This window comes from Palaemon carinicauda, chromosome 3 (assembly GCF_036898095.1).
Source record: "Palaemon carinicauda isolate YSFRI2023 chromosome 3, ASM3689809v2, whole genome shotgun sequence".
Lineage (NCBI taxonomy): Eukaryota > Metazoa > Arthropoda > Malacostraca > Decapoda > Palaemonidae > Palaemon > Palaemon carinicauda.
Window position 1 is genome coordinate 121359273 of NC_090727.1, and position 22982 is coordinate 121382254.

Sequence of the window (22982 nt, forward strand, 5' to 3'; positions counted from 1 at the left end):
TTAATGTTATTTATTTCATGTCTTGATAGAAAAAATATGAATTTTATTTTAGCTTTATTTACAATATTACTTTTTCAATATAAAAGTTCCAACTTTAGTACATAACAGAATGAATCGAATCACCTATTTATTCGTATATTATCACTTTTAAGAAAACTTTCCCGGCAAACACCGTGCAGCAGTAACTCCTAAGTATGTTTATAAAAAAAATATTCAACGCCAGATAATGTTTCTGTGTACTGGAAGGTTCATGTTGTGTATATTGTGATTTTATTTATATAAGTTAATTGATAACATTACCATCAAAGAGATTTGAATTAAGTTATGATAATATGGACTTACTAGCAAGTTTATTATTGTTTTGTGTAGGTATAAACAGCTTGATTTCCAAGAATGATGAAATAAAAAATATGACCCATGCTTTTATTAATCTGAATGTATCATGGATAGTAAGATACTCCTATTTTGATAGAGAGCAGGCAACGTTGAAATAAAAAAAAGACTCCCTGTTTTGAAGCATTGGAAAATGTATTTTTTTGTCTTCATCAGTTCAGTTCCAGTTATCATTTTCGTATAGGCCTACAGCCTTCGTAAGAAATAATCTTTTGGCTCTGCAAAGTCTCTCAGCGAAAACATGTATCCATGTAAGAGATCTACATTTTATACTTTTTTTATCAATTTAATATTCAGTCCTAACCATATTTGGAACATTACTTTTTGTTTGTATTGTCATTTAACTGGCTTATGATATATATTTTATATCGGAAAGATGTGTTATCTGTTAGTTAAAACAAATTCCTATCATCGAATAATTTGTAATAAGAGATTCCATGAATTTTGTGATTTTAACAGTGTATGTGTTCTTCAACCTTTAGCAAAGAAACCCTATACATCTTTATTAGGTTTCATTGAGGGTTGGAGTTACTTAACTTTGCCGGTTGATTACACGTGGAGCCTCTGTTTTTACATTTCCTTGAATACATTAGGGAATTCACTGGAGCATGGAACTCTGCTATATAAAGCCGATCTTCTGTGAACGGTAGCACTCCGGCTTAGGTAGCACCTGGAACGGGATCCCGGGCACTGTTCCTGACGGCTACTGAGCATTTTCTCTCCCTTCGAAGGACTTCGACGACGTAGGTGTCAAAGAAAACCAATCTGGGTTTTAGATACTATTTTTCATTTGTATGGCAAAGTTCTATATTATGTATTTTATCTGTTATAGTCACACAATAGTCCTGTTTTACATGTTTTCAGTTCTAGTATATTTTTGTCAGTAACTTGCTACACCACGTTGCATTCGCCAATGTTACCCATTAGTTATAAAGGGCTTTCAAATCTACTATTTTTTTTTGTTTAGTTACAGTAGAATTAGATGAAAATCATAGGGAGATATTCCTTCGTATTTCCATAGTGCAAACACTAATTAATCTATAATTTATTTCATAATACGTTCAAATTTATCTGTTATATATATTTGAACATATTGTAATCTTAGATCATTTCGTTTTTTTTATGATAATTCAAAATGAGATAACTTTGATGAAAAGTATAAGTTTTATGGTTTTGTTTTAATTACGGCTATAAAATTAATATCGAATATTTTTTTTACGGAATAACTAAATATTTTGAACGTCAGTTTTTAACTACTGGAGTAAATTATAATAATTTTGCTACTTCTCTTTATTTTCCTCAGATGGGCTACTGGGACGACCAATCCAACATGGGTGGCAATGACCTCCTGCCCTCTACGAACCCATACGGTAACTACACCGTTGTCGACAGAGTTCCCAAAGAGCTCCTCGGTTACATTCACGATCATTGGTATCAATTTCCTCCCATGAACCCTCTGTGGTACAACTTAGTAGGAGTATTTATGGTTGTTATGGGTACTCTTGCAGTCTGTGGTAACTTTGTTGTTATCTGGGTCTTCATGAACACCAAATCTCTTAGGACTCCATCAAACATGTTTGTCGTAAGTCTGGCCACTTCCGATTTCATCATAATGTCATTCATGGTTCCTCCAACTTTGGTAAACTGTTACTATCAGATGTGGGCTTTCAGTGGTCTCTTTTGTGAGATCTATGCTCTTGTAGGTTCAATCTGTGGCTGTGCCTCTATTTGGGCCATGGTATTCATTACTCTGGATCGTTACAACGTCATTGTCAAGGGTATTGCAGCAAAACCATTAACTAACTCTGGTGCTTTGCTACGAATTCTGTATATATGGGGCCACACTTCACTTTGGTGCATGCTTCCATTTTTCGGATTCAATAGGTATGTTCCTGAAGGTAATATGACTGCCTGTGGTACAGACTACCTCTCTGATGATCTGTGGGGACATCTTTACTTGTACTTCTATGGTTTTGATTGTTTTGTTCTTCCTCTATTCATTATTGTTTATTGCTACACATTCATCCTGAAGGCTGTTGCTACTCACGAGAAACAGATGCGCGAACAGGCCAAGAAGATGGGAGTCAAGTCTTTGAGAAGTGATCCAGAAGCCAAGAAGACATCTAATGAATGCCGACTGGCCAAAGTAGCTCTCATGACTGTTTCACTTTGGTTCATGGCATGGAGCCCTTACTTTGTTATCAATTTTGTAGGCATGCACTACAAGCCTTTCATTACACCTCTCTTCACCATCTGGGGCTCGGTTTTCGCCAAGGCCAATGCTGTGTACAACCCTATCGTTTATGCCATCAGTCACCCCAAATACCGAGCTGCAATGGAGAAGAAACTGCCTTGTCTTTCTTGTGCTACTGAAAGGGACGATGAATCGTCTGTGGCTGAGACTACTTCAACTAATGAGAAATGCTAAGCAATTGGAAATTAATGTGTGTAAAAAAAAAAACCAGTTTAAATGTTGTCAATAATCGAATTATCTTGTCGAATAAAGAAGCCTCAATATTTTAGTTTGTATCATAACCTTTGCACTTTTATAAATTTTTCTTTATACCAGAGCATCATTCATGCATTACAAATGAGTGACTAAAGATACAGTATTTATCTATCCTAAGCTATTCTGTCTCTTTACTTGTATAGTTTTAGATACCCCATAATCATGATCATGCCTTGATTTCATTGGTAGTGAAGACTGAGCAGCCTGTTACTGATGTATCATTCTCATGTAAGATTTATATGAAATCTCAAGCTGATTGGAATGGGATTTTGAGGGATCTTTTGGCTTGAATTGGTTGCAATTGTATAGGTGTGGATCCTGTTGTCACTTTGAATGAGAATCTAGTCAACATAATACATAGGCAAATCCCTTTTCGTGTGCTAAGATACCGAGTGAAGGGCAAACGCTGGTTCAGTGATGGCTGTTGATGTGCTTATTTGATGAAGCAGGAAGCCTATCTTCTTTGGATGGGCAACAGATCAGATTTGACTTGGAATAAGTTTACTCAGCATAGAGCTTTTGCTCAAAGAACTTATGCTTCAACTGAAAAGAAATATAATTTAACCACAAAAGAAACCCTTTCTGGTACAACCCAGGAACATAAGTGGTGGACTACCCACAAATCTGCACTCTTTGGTGTAGAAGGAACAATTCCTTCTTTACTTAAGCTGTCACTCACTGTACAAAGGGAAAGGCAACGCTTTTGGCTGACAGTAAACAGAGTAATTAGAAACTTGACCTTCCCCATTCTTTTTTTCCTAAGGCTGATGTAAGTAGTTTAGCTTTTCAATCTCTTGAAATTAAAGCTCTCTTGATGGACCTTGATGCTTATGGAGGTGTAGAGCCAAATGGCAATTTTCCTTTATTTTTTATAAAGTCTCTTATTTTGTGCAAGTTAGTAAGAAAATGAGCTTTTAGCACTTGTTGGAGAATGGGTAATGTTATTCCACTATGTAAATGGGTTTGTGGTAGCCCATGCTCAACTGATTACCGCCCAATTTCCATACCACTCATATTATCTAATCTAAAGTTTTTGAACGTCTTCTGGAAAAACGTCTTAATAGGTTTGCATAAGGTAATCATATGTTCCCTATTTTGCAATTTGGTTTCTGTAAAGCCATTTGAGCATGTGATACCCTTCTTACAATCTCCAATGCTGTACAGAAATCCCTTGATTGTGGTTAGGAAATTCGTATGATTGGCCTTAATTTTAGTGCTGCCTTTGACCGTTTTAATCATATGGCCCTTGTTTTTAAACTGAAACAGTTGGAAGTAGGTGGGTCGTTTCTTAGCATCATTATTGAATTTTCAAGTAATAGATTGCAAAGAGTTGTTATTAATGGACACCTTAGTGAGTACAGGAATGTGATATCTGGTGTTCCTCAGGATAGTGTTCTTGGCCCATTACTTTTGATGATATATACACATGACATGTGGTTTGACATAGAAAACAACCTTGTTGCATATGCAGATGATGGTACAGTCTTTCCACCAATTCCATCTCCTGAATGTAGATCTGGGGTTGCTGAATCCCTTAATAGAGATCTAGCTAAAATTAGTGCATCGTGCTGTGGAGGATTAATTTTATTTTGATTTATTTTTTTTGTTTTGCCAAATCGAGAGAGAGAGAGAGAGAGAGAGAGAGAGAGAGAGAGAGAGAGAGAGAGAGAGAGAGTGTTTATTTGTTTTAGTTTTGTCAGAGAGAGAGAGAGAGAGAGAGAGAGAGAGAGAGAGAGAGAGAGAGAGAGAGAGAGAGAGAGAATTTCATTTGCTTTAGTTTTGCTAAGATCGCACGGGAGAGAGTATGTGTGTGCGTTTGTGTGTGCGTGTGTGTTTGTTTGTGTGTGCGTGTGTTTGTGTGTCCGCGGTGCGCGCCGAAGAACAAGTGGTAGTTAGCGAATGATTGTTTGTAGTGGGAAAGACTGTCGGTATATTTGAGGTTGTTTGTTTACCTTTTTTAGCTAGGTTAGGGCGGTAATGAATGACTTGGGCGAAAGGATTTGCTATTTGACTGTATGAGGAGTCGGTTGTTTGTTTTGTTCTTCAACAGCCGGCTGTGAAGTGCTTTATCTTTATATCAGAGCCGTAATTCCTCCTCTAGGCTCCTTTGGACTACTTAACATTCTTTGGAGTTAAAATTAGGCCTTGAAGGTGTTGCTTGCCTGCCTAGCCTTGTATGTATGAATAACTTGATGATGACGACCTGGACCGTACTATGAACTTAGGAGTAGACTGCGGATATTTATATTTAGACTGCTGGAATATAGAAAGAATTTTGATCGTTGACGACCTGGCTGAAAATAGATTTGTTCTTGTTGATGATGATAACATGATGATGATGATGATGATGATGATGACCAACGATAATGTGATTGGACAGTCGAATTGACTGCAGTTATTGTTTGCCAGGAAGTTGTGGCAATTGGCTTAAGGACTGTTGCCAGTGTGAAGAGTCTATGGACGACGGTGGCCACACATGTATATTAAATATTTAAGGGTTTTTTCGTTTGTTTTAGTATTAAGTGATTTATTTTAGTGTTTAATTGATTTCCGTTACTGTGTGGGGACTGTTGGTGTTGGGTTGTAAAGTTTTTGGTGATTGGTGAGTTCTGTGTACCCACACACACCGCTATAATATAAATATAAAAGTGTTATTTATGTCTGTCTAGTGTTAAGTTTGTTTAATGTGTGATTTTTGTTTTGGTTGGGGTGAATATAGTTTTAAGGTTATGTTTTGTTTGTTTTTCCCTTCGTGCAATAGTCCAGTTTAAAGTAAAGTAAGGGGAAAGTTTGTGTTGTGGGATATTTTGAAAGAAGAGTGATCAAAGGTGTGGGGGTTTGTTTTTGTTACATACCGCCACATAAATTTGGCACCCGAACAGGGACTGTCGGAGGTGGGATTGAAACTGGACTGTTGAACAAGGGTATTAAAATAGGTTTAGGAATTAGATTTAAGATATTAATGGTATTGAAATGGAAGAAATGGAAGAACAGTTGTATATTTTAAAGGAGGAATTGCGGTTTTCTAATGAGCGAGAGGAGAGGTTGTTGGTGGAGAATGCGAGGTTAAGTAGTGAGAATGAGGAGATGCAAAGGAAACTTAAGGAACTTCAGGGAACTGTAGAGAGAGTGGAAGAGGTTGTTGAGATGGGGATGCGAGAAAATGAGAAACGAATGGAAGCAATGGTAGAGCAAGTAATGGGGATGATGAAAACTGTAATGGGTGAAGGTGCAGTCGGAGGAGTGGCTTCTGCTTCTGGTAACGGGTTGATGGTGGAAGAGGATAGGGTAAGTGATAGTGGGGAAGGTAGTGATAGTGATATTGAAAGTAAAGGGCGTAGACATAGTAAGATTGGAACGAAGGGTGATAGGAAGACTGAGAAGAAAGGTAAAGATAATGTGAAGAAAGAAAAGAAGAAAGGTCGCGGCGCGAGTGAGGATGATCATGAATGGGTGAAGGTGGTAAGGAAGAAAAAGGGTAAGAAGGGAATAGTTAAAGATAGGACTTTGAGTGTAGAATTAGATTCAATGTATTCAAAGGAAGAAGAAGGCAACAAGAAGGGAGTAGACAGTGAAGATAGTAGTGAGAATGAAGTAGAGGAAGTTTGTAAGACAGTGTTTATGAGAGAGGTTCCTAGATGTGAAAGTTTTAATGAACATAGCAGTAGGGAGGGATGTATATGACTTCTCTAGGGAATATGAAAAGTTTTGTCAGGCTAAGTATGGGGATAGTAAGAGAGTTTGGGCTAGGGAGTTGGGAGAATTTTTGTCAGGATATTTGTTGACGATGTATGGGGTGATAATGAGTGTAGGAGAGGTTGAGTATGAAAGTGTAAAGAAGAGGATAATTGAACAGGTAAAACGTATGAAAGGTAGTGTTAGGTATAAGCGAAAAAATGATTTTGATGAAGCACGAATGAAGGTGGGTGAAGCAATCTCGATGTATGTATGTCGGTTAGAAACATTGGCTAGGAAGAAGTATGGGGACGAAGGAATAAATGAAAATAAGGAACTAATGAAGAAGTTTTTGGGTACAGTACCAGAGAGTGTGTGTGAGTTTATTAATTTGAAACGGAAGGAGAAAATGAGGTGGACTAGAGAGAGATTGACTTGGGATGATATTTTAGAGATAGTTGAGGATTACGAGTTGGATAGATGTATGAAAGAAAGTAAATCTGTGAGTGTAAGAACTGGAATGGAGGAAAGTGTGCCAGAATTTGGTAGTTTTAGAGATGCTGTTATGAAAGGGCCAATGAGGGTAGCTGATAGTGTAGTAGATAGAAGTGTTAGGGTGAGTAATGTAGGAATACCCATGCCGAGAAATGACGGGTTTAGACAGGGAAATCAAGTTTGGAGAGATAGAAGTGCTAATGCGCAGCAAGGTAGGTTAGGTAGCGCTATCCGTGAAGAGAGGTGTTATAGGTGTGGGAAGGTAGGACATAAAAAGAACGAGTGTAGATGGGCATTAGGAGCATGTTTCGGGTGTGGCAAGACAGGGTATCGTATTAGCGACTGTAAGAAAGAGAAAGAGAAAGTGGTTAAGTGTTATCGGTGTGGTATGACTGGGCACATAGCGAGTGGATGCCGTAGTAATCGTATGAATGTGATTTGCGGTAATTGTGGTAAGGATGGTCATTATGCTAGAATGTGTACTGAATGTGGTGCAGATGGGCATGTAGCTAAGGATTGTAGGAAGAAGGGATCAAGTCAGCCAGGATGTTCGGGAAACTAATTAATCAGAGGGTTCAGCTGGGTGAGTCCTCGTGTGTGTGGGGAGTGAATGTGATGCATGTTCGTGAGGGTTTATTGCATGAAGATGTGATGGGAGAAAGAGCACATGATTGCATGAGTGTGAAAAGGATTTTTAATGGTGTAGAGTTGGTTGGTTTGATTGATACTGGTTGTGGTGTCAATTTAATGTTTAGGAATGCATATGATAAGGTAAAAGAGGTTTGTGAATTTAAGGGATGTAAGGGTGAAGTAAAAGGTATTGGTAATTTGCGTATGCCTGTGTAAGGAAAGTTACGGGAAAATGTTATGATTGGGGGGCTGATGATGGAGGATAATAATTTTTACGTAGTCGAGGGAGCGAATGAGAAATATGACGTACTGCTTGGGTATAAATTTCTGAAAAAATGTGGTATGATTGTACATCCAAGTGTGAATATGATAGAAATAACGGTTAAAGGTAAAATTTGTGGGGAATTTTATTTAAAGGACGACGGCAGAGTGAGTACGAAGGTGTGGAAGGGAGTGCCGTTGGTAGCAAAGGAAAGTGTAAAGTTATCGGGTAAGAAAGGTGAGGTTATTAATGTAAAAGTTGCATGGCCGAGCAGTCTGGGAATTTCAAATAGTGACAAGGATGAATATGTAGTGGAAGGTATGGAAGCAGGTAATTTGGTGAAAACGAGTGCGTATATATATGATGGTGTTATGAATATGCAGGAACCCCAGGTGTATGTAAGGTTGTTGCCGATTGTTAGGAGAAAGAGAGTACGTGGTATACGTGAGGGCGATTGCATGGGATGTATGTATACACTGATCAATGTAGAGGATGAAAGATATGTTAAGGCGAGACAGGTAATGGCTGGTACGGTAAAGAACGATGACGATTGGGATTACAATACGTTGAAAGGAAGAATTAAGTTAGATGAGAGTATAAGTGAGGTCGAAAGGGAACGATTGCTTAAGATGTTATGGGATAAGCGGAGGGTTATGAGTCTCGGTGACGATGATTGTGGGGGGTCAGACCTGCCAGAATTTAAAATAGTTCTCAGTGATGATACCCCCATATATCAGCGTCCCAGGCATTTTTCTCCGCCTATTGCCAAGGAGACAGAGGAGCAGTGTCAGGAATTAGAGCGTATGGGTGTAGTAGAAAGGAGTGAGAGTGCCTGGAATAGCCCTATTGTCCCTGTACGAAAGCCTGATGGAAGTTTACGCATGTGTATTGATTATAGGAAGGTGAATGAAGTGACTGTTAAAGAACGTTTTCCAATGAATGTGGTGTCTGATTGTGTTTATAAGATGCATGGAATGAAAGTTTTTACTAAATTAGATTTGGTGCGGGGCTATTACCAGATGCCTCTGGCAGAGGGGAGCAGGCCCATTACCGCATTTTCAAGTACAAATTGTCACTTTCAATTTAAAAGATTGAGTTTTGGTCTTGCTAATGCACCTGCTGCCTTCCAAAGAGCGATGAATGTTGTTTTGGCTGGGTTCGATCGACAGAAGGTGACTGTTTTTATAGATGATATTCTGATTGCGAGCGAGACTGTTGAGGAACATATGCAGTTGCTTGAGGCAGTGTTGAGGCGGTTAATTGAAGTTGGTGTGAAAATTAAGCTTGAGAAGTGTACGTGGTTGTCCAGGGAGGTGGAATTTCTTGGGCATGTAGTGGGTGAATCTGGTATAAGGAAGAGTGACAAGTTTGTGAATAAGGTGCGAGAATTTCCATGTCCCCGGACTGTGCGTGAGTTGCGAAGTTTTCTTGGTTTGGTTGAGTTTGGTCGCAAGTTTGTTAAAGATTGTTCAGGTATAGGGAAGCCTTTGAATGAATGGACGGTAACAGGAATAGTACAAAGTTAAAATGGGGTCACACTTCACTTTGGTGCATGCTTCCATTTTTCGGATTCAATAGATATGTTCCTGAAGGTAACATGACTGCCTGTGGTACAGACTACCTCTCTGATGATCTGTGGGGCCATCTTTACTTGTACTTCTATGGTTTTGATTGTTTTATTCTTCCTCTGTTCATTATCGTTTATTGCTACACATTCATCCTGAAGGCTGTTGCCAATCACGAGAAACAGATGCGCGAACAGGCCAAGAAGATGGGAGTCAAGTCTTTGAGAAATGACCCAGAAGCCAAGAAGACATCTAACGAATGCCGACTGGCCAAAGTAGCCCTCATGACTGTTTCACTTTGGTTCATGGCATGGAGCCCTTACTTTGTTATCAATTTTGTAGGTTTGTACTACAAGCCTTTCATTACACCTCTCTTCACCATCTGGGGTTCAGTTTTCGCCAAGGCCAATGCTGTGTACAACCCTATTGTTTATGCCATCAGTCATCCCAAATACCGAGCTGCAATGGAGAAGAAACTGCCTTGTCTTTCTTGTGCTACTGAAAAGGACGATGAATCGTCTGTGGCTGAGACAACTTCAACCAATGAGAAGTGTTAGATGGGATTTTACTGATGGCTATGGAAAAAAATGATCGATAACTAGTTGGGATGTTTCTTTGAATCGATGTATACACCTGACATTATTCATAAAAACCTTCTAAATAAATCCTTGCATTTTTTAATCTTTTATTATATCCATTTTTCATATGCAGTCTAACCTTTTTATGTGTTTGTTTTAATTTAAATTAGAAAAAATTACGCGTTAATGATTATTACTGATAAAATTTGGTAGCTCCCAAAATTCTGTAATCTATTTTTATGAACACATCTATTTTTCATAAAAATTTTGGAACTAAAACCCTTATGGAAAATTATGAAAATTTGTATTACGGTACCCTATATATATTGCTAACAGTTATTGCAGTTATTAACTCATTGCTATACTTTGGGGGCTAAGAGTTGAACAATAGAACTAAATTCCAGAATATAGTCTAGCCTTGTAAAAATGAAAGATTAAAACATGTATATTATAACAACCGAGGATGAAGAAAGGCAACATTGGATGGAACACTTTAGTGAGGTCATGAATAGGAGATATGATGGGAATAATTTTATTGATATACCTGAAGCTGAGGAAGATCTTGACGTGCCCATGAATGAATTCAGTGTGTTTGAAGTCGAAGCTATTCTTAAAAAACTCAAGAGATGGAAAAACTCTGGATACGATGGGATAACTGCTGAGATGATATTGGCTGAAAATTAAGTGACTCCCAGAATACTTATAATATTATTTTGTAGAATGTCCCATGGAGAGACAAAACCTGCTGAATGGGAGCTAGCAGTATTGGTGAAAATGGCAAAAAAAGGAGATCTGATTGATTACAATAATTACAGAGGCATCACACTTCCGTCCGTTGTTATGAAAATATATAGTTTGCATATTCCAAAGAGGCTAGAGAGAAAGATTGATGAAAAGCTTAGAGATGAACAAGCGGGGTTTAGAAAAGATAGAAGTTGTACTGACCAAATTTCTATTTTAAAACATGTTGCACAGCAATGTGTAGAATATAAGAATCCACTGTTGATTGCATTTGTGGACTATGAAAAAACTTTGATAGTGTGCACCAGCCAATTTTGTGGAGAGTCCTGCATTATTATGGATTTCCTGATAGATATGTAAATTTGATTAAATCTGTTCATGAGCATAGTAAGTGCAAAGTTAATGTTAGTGAAGTCCTATCAAATGAATTTCCAGTGAACAGTGGAGTACTCCAAGGGAATGTGTTGTCACCTATGTTGTTTATCCTCCTCATGGATTTTGTAATGCATAGAACAGCTGGAGATGGTGGAGAAAGATTGGACTGGATTAGTAATAGGAAGTTAGCTGACCTAGAGTATACTGATGACGCTATCCTTATTAGCAGAACACCACATGACTTGCAATGCTTGCTCACCAGAATGCATGAAATATCACAGGAGGTTTGGCTCAAGATAAATAAAACAAAGAAAGAGATGATGAGAACGGAATGTGCAATGGAAGATGAAATATCATTGGAAGGAGTAAGGAATCATTTAAATATTTATGAACTATGATCTCTAATACAGGGTCTTTAGAATTGGAGTTTAATGAAAGACTGAAAAAAGCAAATCAGACAATGGCCAGGTTAAATAAAATTTGGAAAACAAATCGCCTCATAATAGACACAAAAATCAGGCTATATATCAGTTTAGTGAGATGAGTGTTACTGTAAGGACATGAGTCGTGGTATGATATTGAAACAATATCCAACAGATTTTGTAGATTTGAGAACAAGGCCCTTAGAAGAATATTGGGAGTTAAATGGCTGGAGAGGATTAGAAATGAAACTATAAGTAAGATTACTTGAGTGCCATATGTGGATGAGATCTTGGTGAGGGGCAGATGGAGATGGTCTGGGCATGCTCTTTGCTCTCCCCAAGAGAGAATTCACCAGACTTTCAACTAGGCTCCTCAAGGCACTAGAAGAGTTGGAGGACCCAGACCTACATGGTGGAGGACTATGAAGCGTGAAGCAGGAAATGACGAATGGAGAAGTATTGATCTAAAAGCTCAAGCTAGAGATGACTGGCGAAATCTAACTGAGAGCCTTTACATCAGTAGTCGTGGGAAGAGATGATGATGATGATGATATTGATATGGAACAATCAACAAAGCAATCTCACAAATTTAAAGTATTTATCTTGAGTCATTCGAAAGGTGGGCAGACCAAATGTCGAAAGGCAAAATGTCGAAAGACTAAATGTTGACAACCAAAATGTCGACGGACGTAATGTTGACACATAATGGACTGAATGTCGACAGACAAATTGTCGGCGTCTAAATGTACAGCTTTCCAGGGCAAATTTCATTGATATAGTTATTGGGTTTTCAAAAGTTTTTTTTTTTTCATTCACCGAGGAATTAATTGATAAAAAAAATGACCAACAGCATGGGAAAAAACAAATTTATTCAAAATATATGTTAAAAACCAAAAGTGGATGCATTTAAAAGATATCTATGAACCAACTTAATTAAAGAATATTTAATACAAATTCTAAAAATGTGAAACATGATTAAAAATTACAATAGGGAATAACAATGCATTGCTACAAATTGTGAGCTATTGCTTGCAAATATTCCAATACATTTTCAATGTTATAGCATTTAACAATGTTTTTTAGCCTGACATTTACTACAGCATATTTCTTATTACTTCTCTCAACAGCTTTTCCTTGGAAGATTTGCTCTAAAACCATTTCCATACTTACTTGTTCAGAATGGAGTTTTCGAAGAAGATTTTCTTCCGTTGGTTGTATTATCATCATCCTCTTCTTGAAAGCATTGTGCCATCCTTCAAACATGTTTGTTCTTGGTATACAATTTAATGTTCTCTCATAGCATGACCATATGTCGTCTCGAAATACTGTAAAAATCCATCTAAAGTATTGTCCATTTCTTCATCGAGCGATGATGGCACAAATGGGAGTGCTTGAATTTTTTTCATTACCATTGGATTCTCAGTTTTTGAATACCTTAGATGTAAACAGAATCCCTGAACCTTTCGCAAGAGGTAGTGTCCAAAATGGAGAAAACTTCCCTATACGTCAGCATCCGGGAAAAACTTCTTCACACTATTAATAGCTGAACGCTCGAAGTCCAGCGACACAGAAACTGGAGTTAAGTGAAGACTTTAATGCCAGCGGAATATTATGTCATACGTATTCTCATCTTTGCGAGTTATAACACAATATATTAGGGGCAGAGTCATGTTTTCCTTTATAATGGCATGTACCATGTACAGTTTTCCTAATGGAGCTGAATCGAAGATGCCGTCACAGAACTACCTTTTTTATTTAAGAATCTGCAGATTCCTTACAGTGGAATAAATATTAACTTCTTCACAGGTGTACTATAAAAAATTTTCGCCTCTTGTTGTAAGTGTTAAATCTTCATCACGATGTGGAGAATAACATACTCTCTTTACAGTGCATGCAAGTGTTTATTTTTTTTGATAAAGCTCAAGCTACCTCAAAAGAAATATTTTCGGTTCATTTGCTCACTATTGATGAAGTAATTTCAGCTTTCTCTCTAGCTTTTGCTTGCTTTCAAGTCTTGTTTAATCATGATCAATTCTTTTTGCATCAAATCTTGCAGATGGCAATGTCCTCAAGATATAGATATCACTTCACCATTGCTTATTAGTCCTCCAGTGCAAAGTCCTCGTTTCTCACATTTCTAGTAGATTTTATTGTCTCTTTCCTTATCCACTACGTATACATATCCATCGTGCATAAGCATTTTGCCTCCCTTGTTCGTTTAAATTACCTCCATTTCTGTGTAAGCCCTTGTCTAAAACAAAATTAAGATTGGAATGCTGAAGCCCGTTTCTTTTACGAAAGAAAATTAAGAAATAAGATTTGAATGTATTCCTTGAAACAACTCAACGTAATAAATTTTTTGTGTGGTTAATTAAGTAATTACAGGTAATTGGGTAGTTAAAAAAAGAAGTGTGACATTGTGATCCAATACCATTTGAAATGGTCTTTATAAGAAATTTCTTCTTTTCAATGATAGAACATTATTTGAAAACAATGATATACTGTATTATGTAGCCTAAGCCAGAAGTATTTTTTGTATGGCCCTAATGGATTTCATTCACAATATTAGGTGCCGATTGATTGTTTTCCTGAATCATAGTGGTGTCACGTTTGAGATTAAGGAAACGTTGACAGCCTGTGGTTACTTGCTAGAATGTAATACTTGAATCTTGCTCAATCTTGACTAGTATGCAAGTACGAATGTCGTTGTCGATTTAGGAACACATACCACACACCAAAATTAAAAATTTGAATGGATCACTTGTTAATGAGGCTAGCATGAACCATTCACATTTGCGGTTCATAATGCCTACGTAAGTGACAAAGTTATCTCCTTCTAACTTGGTGAACTTTAAGCATTGGTATCTGATGTTGTACAAGGGTGAATGCTCACCAAAATTTCTTGGAGAATGCAAACCACTTCCTCGAAAGTGTAGTTCTGTGGCATCTTTGAAAGAATAAAGTTGTAAAATTTATCATGTTCAATGGATCCTAGTTTGCATGGCACTGTGCGAACTTTCCATAAATCATACTCTGATGTGAATTCTGTTATAAAAATGTCTTCAAAGTGCCTGATCCACGCCTCAAAGATAAGACAAAGTACAGGGTCAAAATGGAACTCGGGTAATTATGCTAGAAATCAATTTGATTGTTGGGGCACTGGTCTGTAGCTGGGAAGCTCAGCAGGTGATGTGGAAAGTTTCTGGGGAAATGACTCCATGAGTTTGCATTGTTGCGCTGATATGCAAATATCTTTCCAAGATTTGATTCAAAATGAGCCTCATCGCAAGATGTTGTCTCTGTATACATACAATTGATAACAATTACAAAACACAAATGCAAAGACTGCTATTAATCCAACGGTCACCACTATTAGAAAAATACCGTAGCAACTGGCGTGAGTGCACCAAGATGTATCCAGCCGTATGCATAGAGGCCCAAGAGTCAGCTAGACTAAATCAGTTCTGACTGTTTAAAAACAAACGAGCCAATGAGGAACGAGCAGTAGTTTTCACACAATGACACTACCAAAAAACAACGAATAGTCAAGGTTAAGGTTCGAATTAGTGACGCTAAAAGGAAAATATCATCAGCAGCTTCTGAAGAACGCAATAATAATTCTACTGAAGATCTTCAAGATTCACATGAACTACTTAAGGAATCAGCATCTCCTGACGTGGAAATTGATAAGATATGTGATTCTGAAGGTAGCGAATTAGATAGAGACGTAGATATATTATTCCAATCTTTATTATCAACTCAGGAAAGATAACCATGTTTGTAAGAGAGGCCTGTTTTGATCGATGCCTTAATATAATGCATAAAAATTTGGAAAGAGTAAAATCTAGTATGCAAAGATTTGGTACGTCAAGTCTATGGTTGCAATATATGTAGATGATTGAATAACTGCTCCAATTGATCTAAGCTGATAGAACTGGGAATAAGAACCGACATTTGAATAAAGTGTATGCCATGCTACCTTGTCTATCTGCAGCCAGGAACAGCCGATATGAAAATCATGCCCAAACAAATTTGCAGCAAATTCTTCAACTTGCAGAGTAGCCTCCCAGTGCACATACAGTCTTCTTAATTTTAACACCCTGTCATTTTAATAGGCAATTGCTACTGGGATGAGTTTTAATCTGATTTACGCACAGAGCAAAAAATGCCACTAGAACTTGAAAAATATTGGAGGCTTAGCATCCACTGTAGCTTCTTGTCATACCAGCCTTTTTTATGTTGATTGTTCTCTGAAGTAACTAATAGGCCTTCATTATGACACCAGGTCAGCGTGTAACATAGAGATATACCCCAGGCTGGGCAGACAATGGAAAAAAAGGATATCAGGAGTTGGGTAGGATACCTCACAAAAACAACTCTAGACAAGGTTGAATTTTTGGTTGACAATATTTGGAGAGCTATTGAAAAGAGCAATACATTTATATGTATATTTAAGAAGAATGACGAGGTCATTAAAGTGTACATCAAATTAATTGGCAGAGTGCTATTACAACTTCCTTGTTGCATGTAGTCAGAAATAATATACACAATAAATAATACACGAAAAGGTAAAACTCATGAGAAATATTGTTTTCTTAAAATGTCAATATATATATATATATATATATGTGTATATATATATATATGTATATATATATATATATATATATATATATATATATATATATATATATATATATATATATATATATATATATATATATCTTGAAAACGGTTCTACAATTACCAAGAGGTAATGAAGGTTTTGTACCAACCGTGTGTCACACGATTGTACATAGTTCATTTTGTGCTTGTATCTTCGCTCTCCCCTCGCACTAAAAATAACTTGAAAAAACATGTCTGTTTTTCTCAATGGTAACGGTGTCGATATTTTAACATGAAATTTCCTGTTGCTTTGAGCTTTTGTATATAAAGGAGAGTGTTCTATAATAAACACACTCAGTTGCTTTCATACTGTCTTTGAGTCACAACCTTCTCTAGGCACCGTCACATTAGTGACCCCGGAGTGACTCGCACCTCCTGCCTCCCCCGCCCCCGCCTCTCACCATTACTATGACGCCGTCAACGCATACCTTCTGCAGCAGTACTCGCCGTCGCCAGCCGCCCGTATAGCAACGCTTTTTCAGCTCTCTCAACAACTGTTGGGGGACCAAAGGGCTTCGCTCACCCTCGGGAAAATGACCAGTATCACTTGCCTACAGCCTGCCGCAGACGGCTCTCCTCGTGAGGTGAACCTACTTCGTGCCCTTTGGGTAAGCCCTTTACCCAAACCTGTACGCGCTCCCATACCCGATGTCGATAGTTTACCCATAAAGGACTTGATGACCAAAGCCAACGCCCTTATGGACAGCCACTTCATGACCTTCAAAACCCCCATCAACGCCTCCACTCGTTGCAAAGAGGACACTTATTCAACTTCAACCGAAGCTAATCTGAATGCCGTAGGACACACACGCCTATGGATGCCATAGGCCTATGAATGCCGTAGGACACGCCTATGAATGCCGTAGGACACACACGCCTATGAATGCCGTAGGACACACGCCTATGAATGCCATAGGACACACATGCCTATGAATGCCGTAGGACACATTCGCCTACCCCGTGACGAGCCGGAGCGGCAACAAAGCCACCCATCGTCCACCACTCGCTCGCGCCCCAACCAACGACTTCTACAGCCACTCACTGCCGCTAATCAGCGCAGTTTTTGCTACTACCACTCCAGATTCAGGGCGCCCTATTTAACATGTATAGTATGTCCTTTTTAGAGGGGGAGCCATGTACCAACCGTGTGTCACACAATCGTACATAGTTCATTTTGTGCTTGTATCTTTGCTCTCCCCTCGCACTAAAAAGAACCTGAAAAAACATGTCTGTTTTTCTCAATGGTAACGGTGTCGATTTTTGAACATGAAATTTCCTGTAGCCTTGACCTTTTGAATATAAAGGAGAGTGTTCTATAATAAACGCACTCAGTTGCTTTCATCCTGTCTTTGAGTCACAACCTTCTCTCGGCCCGTCACAGTTTAAAACATTCAATTTTTAGATTGTGTTCAGTATATATAGAGAATTTGTATACTAAAATTGCTGTGAATACTCGTGGTTTTTATGTAAATGTGTAAACAATACAAAAATAGTATCTCAGCACGTCTTGTAGTGTTGAAAATATAGTTAGATACTGTATGGAGACTTGAATTGTATTACATGTATCTAGTAAATGTTTAACAGTTTCTTAATAATAGAGAACGAAGTACAAAATCCTTCTTAGGATGATACTTTTCAACTTTAAACTTTTGAACCAAATTATTGGAATAGTACATTTCTAATTGCAATTTCCGTGATATTCTGTTGCATTATCCTCTAATTCCCCCCAATATTGTACTAGACTGTCTGGATTTAATGTGCCTCACAAATTAAATAAAAAACCCTCACTGATATCATAACAGGCAGAGATAAAAAGAAATAAATTCTCAAATTGAAAATTAAAGATAAATAATTTACTCTCCATTCAGTAAAACAAAATCTCATTCAATCTTAAAGACTTCTAAGGACACTACTCCAGACATTGATAGTATACCATTTGCTTCAGTAAAGAAAGTTTATAGGAATACTAAGTTACTTATCATTATCATTATGAAATAGATATGGCATTATAGTGGCTGTCATAGTACTTATGAGCCGACTACTCTTTTAGGTTTAAAAATTAAACAAAATTTCAATCTAACATTCAATTTCCACCCAATTGGTCTGACACCTTGCACGTAAGATAATAGAAAAGACGTTTATTAAAAGACTTGTTTAGCATTTAGAAATGATGGTATCTTAACTAGTTTTGTTGAATATACTCATCAATGGCTTTATTATTTCAACCCGAGAATTGTTAAATGGTTAACTTGAATTAGTTTGTGATGGGTGACATCACTCGTTAATGTAGCTGATAACGTCCCTGACCGGTAAACGCTAGACGGGGGTTCGAGTCCCACTCAAACTCGTTAGCTCCTTTGGTTGCTGCAATCTCACCATCCTTGTGAGCTAAGGTTTGGGCGTTTGGGAGAGCCTATAGGTCTATGTGCTGAGTCTTCAGCAGCCATTGCGTGGCACTCCTTGGTCCTAGCATGGGTGGAGAGGGGGCCTGGGCGCTGATCATTTGTGTATATGGTCAGTCTCTAGGGGTTTGTGTCCTGCTTGATAGGCCTATGTCACTGTCCCTTGCCTCTGCCATTCATGCGTGACCTTTAAAAAACCTTTAAAAATCAATAGATGAAATGGGAAAGTAATCAGTCCCTGTAGTATTTCCCACCAAACTGCCCCATTCTTTTTCATGTTTTTCATCCTCAAATCAAGAGCAATTTTCCTAAAATCCAACATAATAATTGGTGACCACAAGTACAAAAGCACCTTAAGAGAATATCAACATGCCTCAGAGGTAGACCAAAGCTATTTGCCGAATGAGAACTTGGCGAATCATTTGAAAGCGTTCTTTTTAATGACGTGTTGTCGATCCATACTGTGAATATTACTTAGTGTCTCTGACTCTGAGATACTTGCTGGTAGAATGTCTGAGACATGGAGATCATTGTTATTGTTTTCTTTTTGAGAATCAACTTGATGATTCCAGTCACACTTTCTCTTTAATTCTTGGAGGGAAGATGTTAGTACCTGTTATATTTTAAATTCACATTAGAATCAATTGTTTTTTAATTAGAATCTTAGCAATTGAAATAAGTCTCAAATTTTTTCTTTTATTAAACTAGTTTTTTTTTTTTTCAAAGTTCAATATATACCTCTTTTTTTTTTACCCTAATATAAATATGTAGATAGGTAATCAGTCTCATATCTCGTATAGGTGCAATAAATTTGATTCCTGGAGAAAAAAAGTAAATGTAAATGTGTCTTTTAACCTCATAGATGCAGCAATTTATGATAAAATGAAACAAACGGATTAAAAATAATTTCTGCTGTAGAATTAGAACATATACGGATTAATTCAGAGGTTTCATATGGAGTGAAATATTTCTTGGTCTTTGAAGCACCACGTAAATACATTGGTGATACTTTGGGTAATTTGAAATTAAGATTTTTAATGTTATTTATTTCATGTCTTGATAGAAAAAATATGAATTTTATTTTAGCTTTATTTACAATATTACTTTTTCAATATAAAAGTTCCAACTTTAGTACATAACAGAATGAATCGAATCACCTATTTATTCGTATATTATCACTTTTAAGAAAACTTTCCCGGCAAACACCGTGCAGCAGTAACTCCTAAGTATGTTTATAAAAAAAATATTCAACGCCAGATAATGTTTCTGTGTACTGGAAGGTTCATGTTGTGTATATTGTGATTTTATTTATATAAGTTAATTGATAACATTACCATCAAAGAGATTTGAATTAAGTTATGATAATATGGACTTACTAGCAAGTTTATTATTGTTTTGTGTAGGTATAAACAGCTTGATTTCCAAGAATGATGAAATAAAAAATATGACCCATGCTTTTATTAATCTGAATGTATCATGGATAGTAAGATACTCCTATTTTGATAGAGAGCAGGCAACGTTGAAATAAAAAAAAGACTCCCTGTTTTGAAGCATTGGAAAATGTATTTTTTTGTCTTCATCAGTTCAGTTCCAGTTATCATTTTCGTATAGGCCTACAGCCTTCGTAAGAAATAATCTTTTGGCTCTGCAAAGTCTCTCAGCGAAAACATGTATCCATGTAAGAGATCTACATTTTATACTTTTTTTATCAATTTAATATTCAGTCCTAACCATATTTGGAACATTACTTTTTGTTTGTATTGTCATTTAACTGGCTTATGATATATATTTTATATCGGAAAGATGTGTTATCTGTTAGTTAAAACAAATTCCTATCATCGAATAATTTGTAATAAGAGATTCCATGAATTTTGTGATTTTAACAGTGTATGTGTTCTTCAACCTTTAGCAAAGAAACCCTATACATCTTTATTAGGTTTCATTGAGGGTTGGAGTTACTTAACTTTGCCGGTTGATTACACGTGGAGCCTCTGTTTTTACATTTCCTTGAATACATTAGGGAATTCACTGGAGCATGGAACTCTGCTATATAAAGCCGATCTTCTGTGAACGGTAGCACTCCGGCTTAGGTAGCACCTGGAACGGGATCCCGGGCACTGTTCCTGACGGCTACTGAGCATTTTCTCTCCCTTCGAAGGACTTCGACGACGTAGGTGTCAAAGAAAACCAATCTGGGTTTTAGATACTATTTTTCATTTGTATGGCAAAGTTCTATATTATGTATTTTATCTGTTATAGTCACACAATAGTCCTGTTTTACATGTTTTCAGTTCTAGTATATTTTTGTCAGTAACTTGCTACACCACGTTGCATTCGCCAATGTTACCCATTAGTTATAAAGGGCTTTCAAATCTACTATTTTTTTTTGTTTAGTTACAGTAGAATTAGATGAAAATCATAGGGAGATATTCCTTCGTATTTCCATAGTGCAAACACTAATTAATCTATAATTTATTTCATAATACGTTCAAATTTATCTGTTATATATATTTGAACATATTGTAATCTTAGATCATTTCGTTTTTTTTATGATAATTCAAAATGAGATAACTTTGATGAAAAGTATAAGTTTTATGGTTTTGTTTTAATTACGGCTATAAAATTAATATCGAATATTTTTTTTACGGAATAACTAAATATTTTGAACGTCAGTTTTTAACTACTGGAGTAAATTATAATAATTTTGCTACTTCTCTTTATTTTCCTCAGATGGGCTACTGGGACGACCAATCCAACATGGGTGGCAATGACCTCCTGCCCTCTACGAACCCATACGGTAACTACACCGTTGTCGACAGAGTTCCCAAAGAGCTCCTCGGTTACATTCACGATCATTGGTATCAATTTCCTCCCATGAACCCTCTGTGGTACAACTTAGTAGGAGTATTTATGGTTGTTATGGGTACTCTTGCAGTCTGTGGTAACTTTGTTGTTATCTGGGTCTTCATGAACACCAAATCTCTTAGGACTCCATCAAACATGTTTGTCGTAAGTCTGGCCACTTCCGATTTCATCATAATGTCATTCATGGTTCCTCCAACTTTGGTAAACTGTTACTATCAGATGTGGGCTTTCAGTGGTCTCTTTTGTGAGATCTATGCTCTTGTAGGTTCAATCTGTGGCTGTGCCTCTATTTGGGCCATGGTATTCATTACTCTGGATCGTTACAACGTCATTGTCAAGGGTATTGCAGCAAAACCATTAACTAACTCTGGTGCTTTGCTACGAATTCTGTATATATGGGGCCACACTTCACTTTGGTGCATGCTTCCATTTTTCGGATTCAATAGGTATGTTCCTGAAGGTAATATGACTGCCTGTGGTACAGACTACCTCTCTGATGATCTGTGGGGACATCTTTACTTGTACTTCTATGGTTTTGATTGTTTTGTTCTTCCTCTATTCATTATTGTTTATTGCTACACATTCATCCTGAAGGCTGTTGCTACTCACGAGAAACAGATGCGCGAACAGGCCAAGAAGATGGGAGTCAAGTCTTTGAGAAGTGATCCAGAAGCCAAGAAGACATCTAATGAATGCCGACTGGCCAAAGTAGCTCTCATGACTGTTTCACTTTGGTTCATGGCATGGAGCCCTTACTTTGTTATCAATTTTGTAGGCATGCACTACAAGCCTTTCATTACACCTCTCTTCACCATCTGGGGCTCGGTTTTCGCCAAGGCCAATGCTGTGTACAACCCTATCGTTTATGCCATCAGTCACCCCAAATACCGAGCTGCAATGGAGAAGAAACTGCCTTGTCTTTCTTGTGCTACTGAAAGGGACGATGAATCGTCTGTGGCTGAGACTACTTCAACTAATGAGAAATGCTAAGCAATTGGAAATTAATGTGTGTAAAAAAAAAACGAGTTTAAATGTTGTCAATAATCGAATTATCTTGTCGAATAAAGAAGCCTCAATATTTTAGTTTGTATCATAACCTTTGCACTTTTATAAATTTTTCTTTATACCAGAGCATCATTCATGCATTACAAATGAGTGACTAAAGATACAGTATTTATCTATCCTAAGCTATTCTGTCTCTTTACTTGTATAGTTTTAGATACCCCATAATCATGATCATGCCTTGATTTCATTGGTAGTGAAGACTGAGCAGCCTGTTACTGATGTATCATTCTCATGTAAGATTTATATGAAATCTCAAGCTGATTGGAATGGGATTTTGAGGGATCTTTTGGCTTGAATTGGTTGCAATTGTATAGGTGTGGATCCTGTTGTCACTTTGAAT

The 22982-nt window shown here is 37.2% G+C and overlaps 3 protein-coding genes across 3 annotated transcripts; all 3 read left to right on the top strand.

The window, feature by feature from the left end:
• The first annotated feature begins 997 nt into the window (after window positions 1–997).
• On the top strand, window positions 998–2852 carry LOC137637830 (rhodopsin-like). Its single transcript, XM_068369942.1, has 2 exons — window positions 998–1136; window positions 1697–2852. The coding sequence occupies exon 2, from the start codon at window positions 1697–1699 to the stop codon at window positions 2819–2821; it is 1125 nt and encodes a 374-aa protein (XP_068226043.1). The 5' UTR covers window positions 998–1136; the 3' UTR covers window positions 2822–2852.
• Window positions 2853–9459: 6607 nt separating this feature from the next.
• LOC137633823 (rhodopsin-like) lies at window positions 9460–10195 on the top strand. The gene has a single exon (XM_068366067.1). The coding sequence runs from the start codon at window positions 9460–9462 to the stop codon at window positions 10084–10086; it is 627 nt and encodes a 208-aa protein (XP_068222168.1). The 3' UTR covers window positions 10087–10195.
• Window positions 10196–20743: 10548 nt separating this feature from the next.
• Window positions 20744–22626, top strand: LOC137637831 (rhodopsin-like). The gene is made up of 2 exons (XM_068369943.1): window positions 20744–20882; window positions 21443–22626. Exon 2 carries the CDS (start codon window positions 21443–21445, stop codon window positions 22565–22567), a length of 1125 nt encoding a protein of 374 aa, XP_068226044.1. The 5' UTR covers window positions 20744–20882; the 3' UTR covers window positions 22568–22626.
• Window positions 22627–22982: the final 356 nt, after the last annotated feature.

What these genes read in the sequence shown, in the direction of transcription:
- LOC137637830 (XM_068369942.1), top strand. Translation starts at nt 1,697, where the DNA reads ATGGGCTACTGGGACGACCAATCCAACATGGGTGGCAATGACCTCCTG.
- LOC137637831 (XM_068369943.1), top strand. Translation starts at nt 21,443, where the DNA reads ATGGGCTACTGGGACGACCAATCCAACATGGGTGGCAATGACCTCCTG.
- LOC137633823 (XM_068366067.1), top strand. Translation starts at nt 9,460, where the DNA reads ATGGACGGTAACAGGAATAGTACAAAGTTAAAATGGGGTCACACTTCA.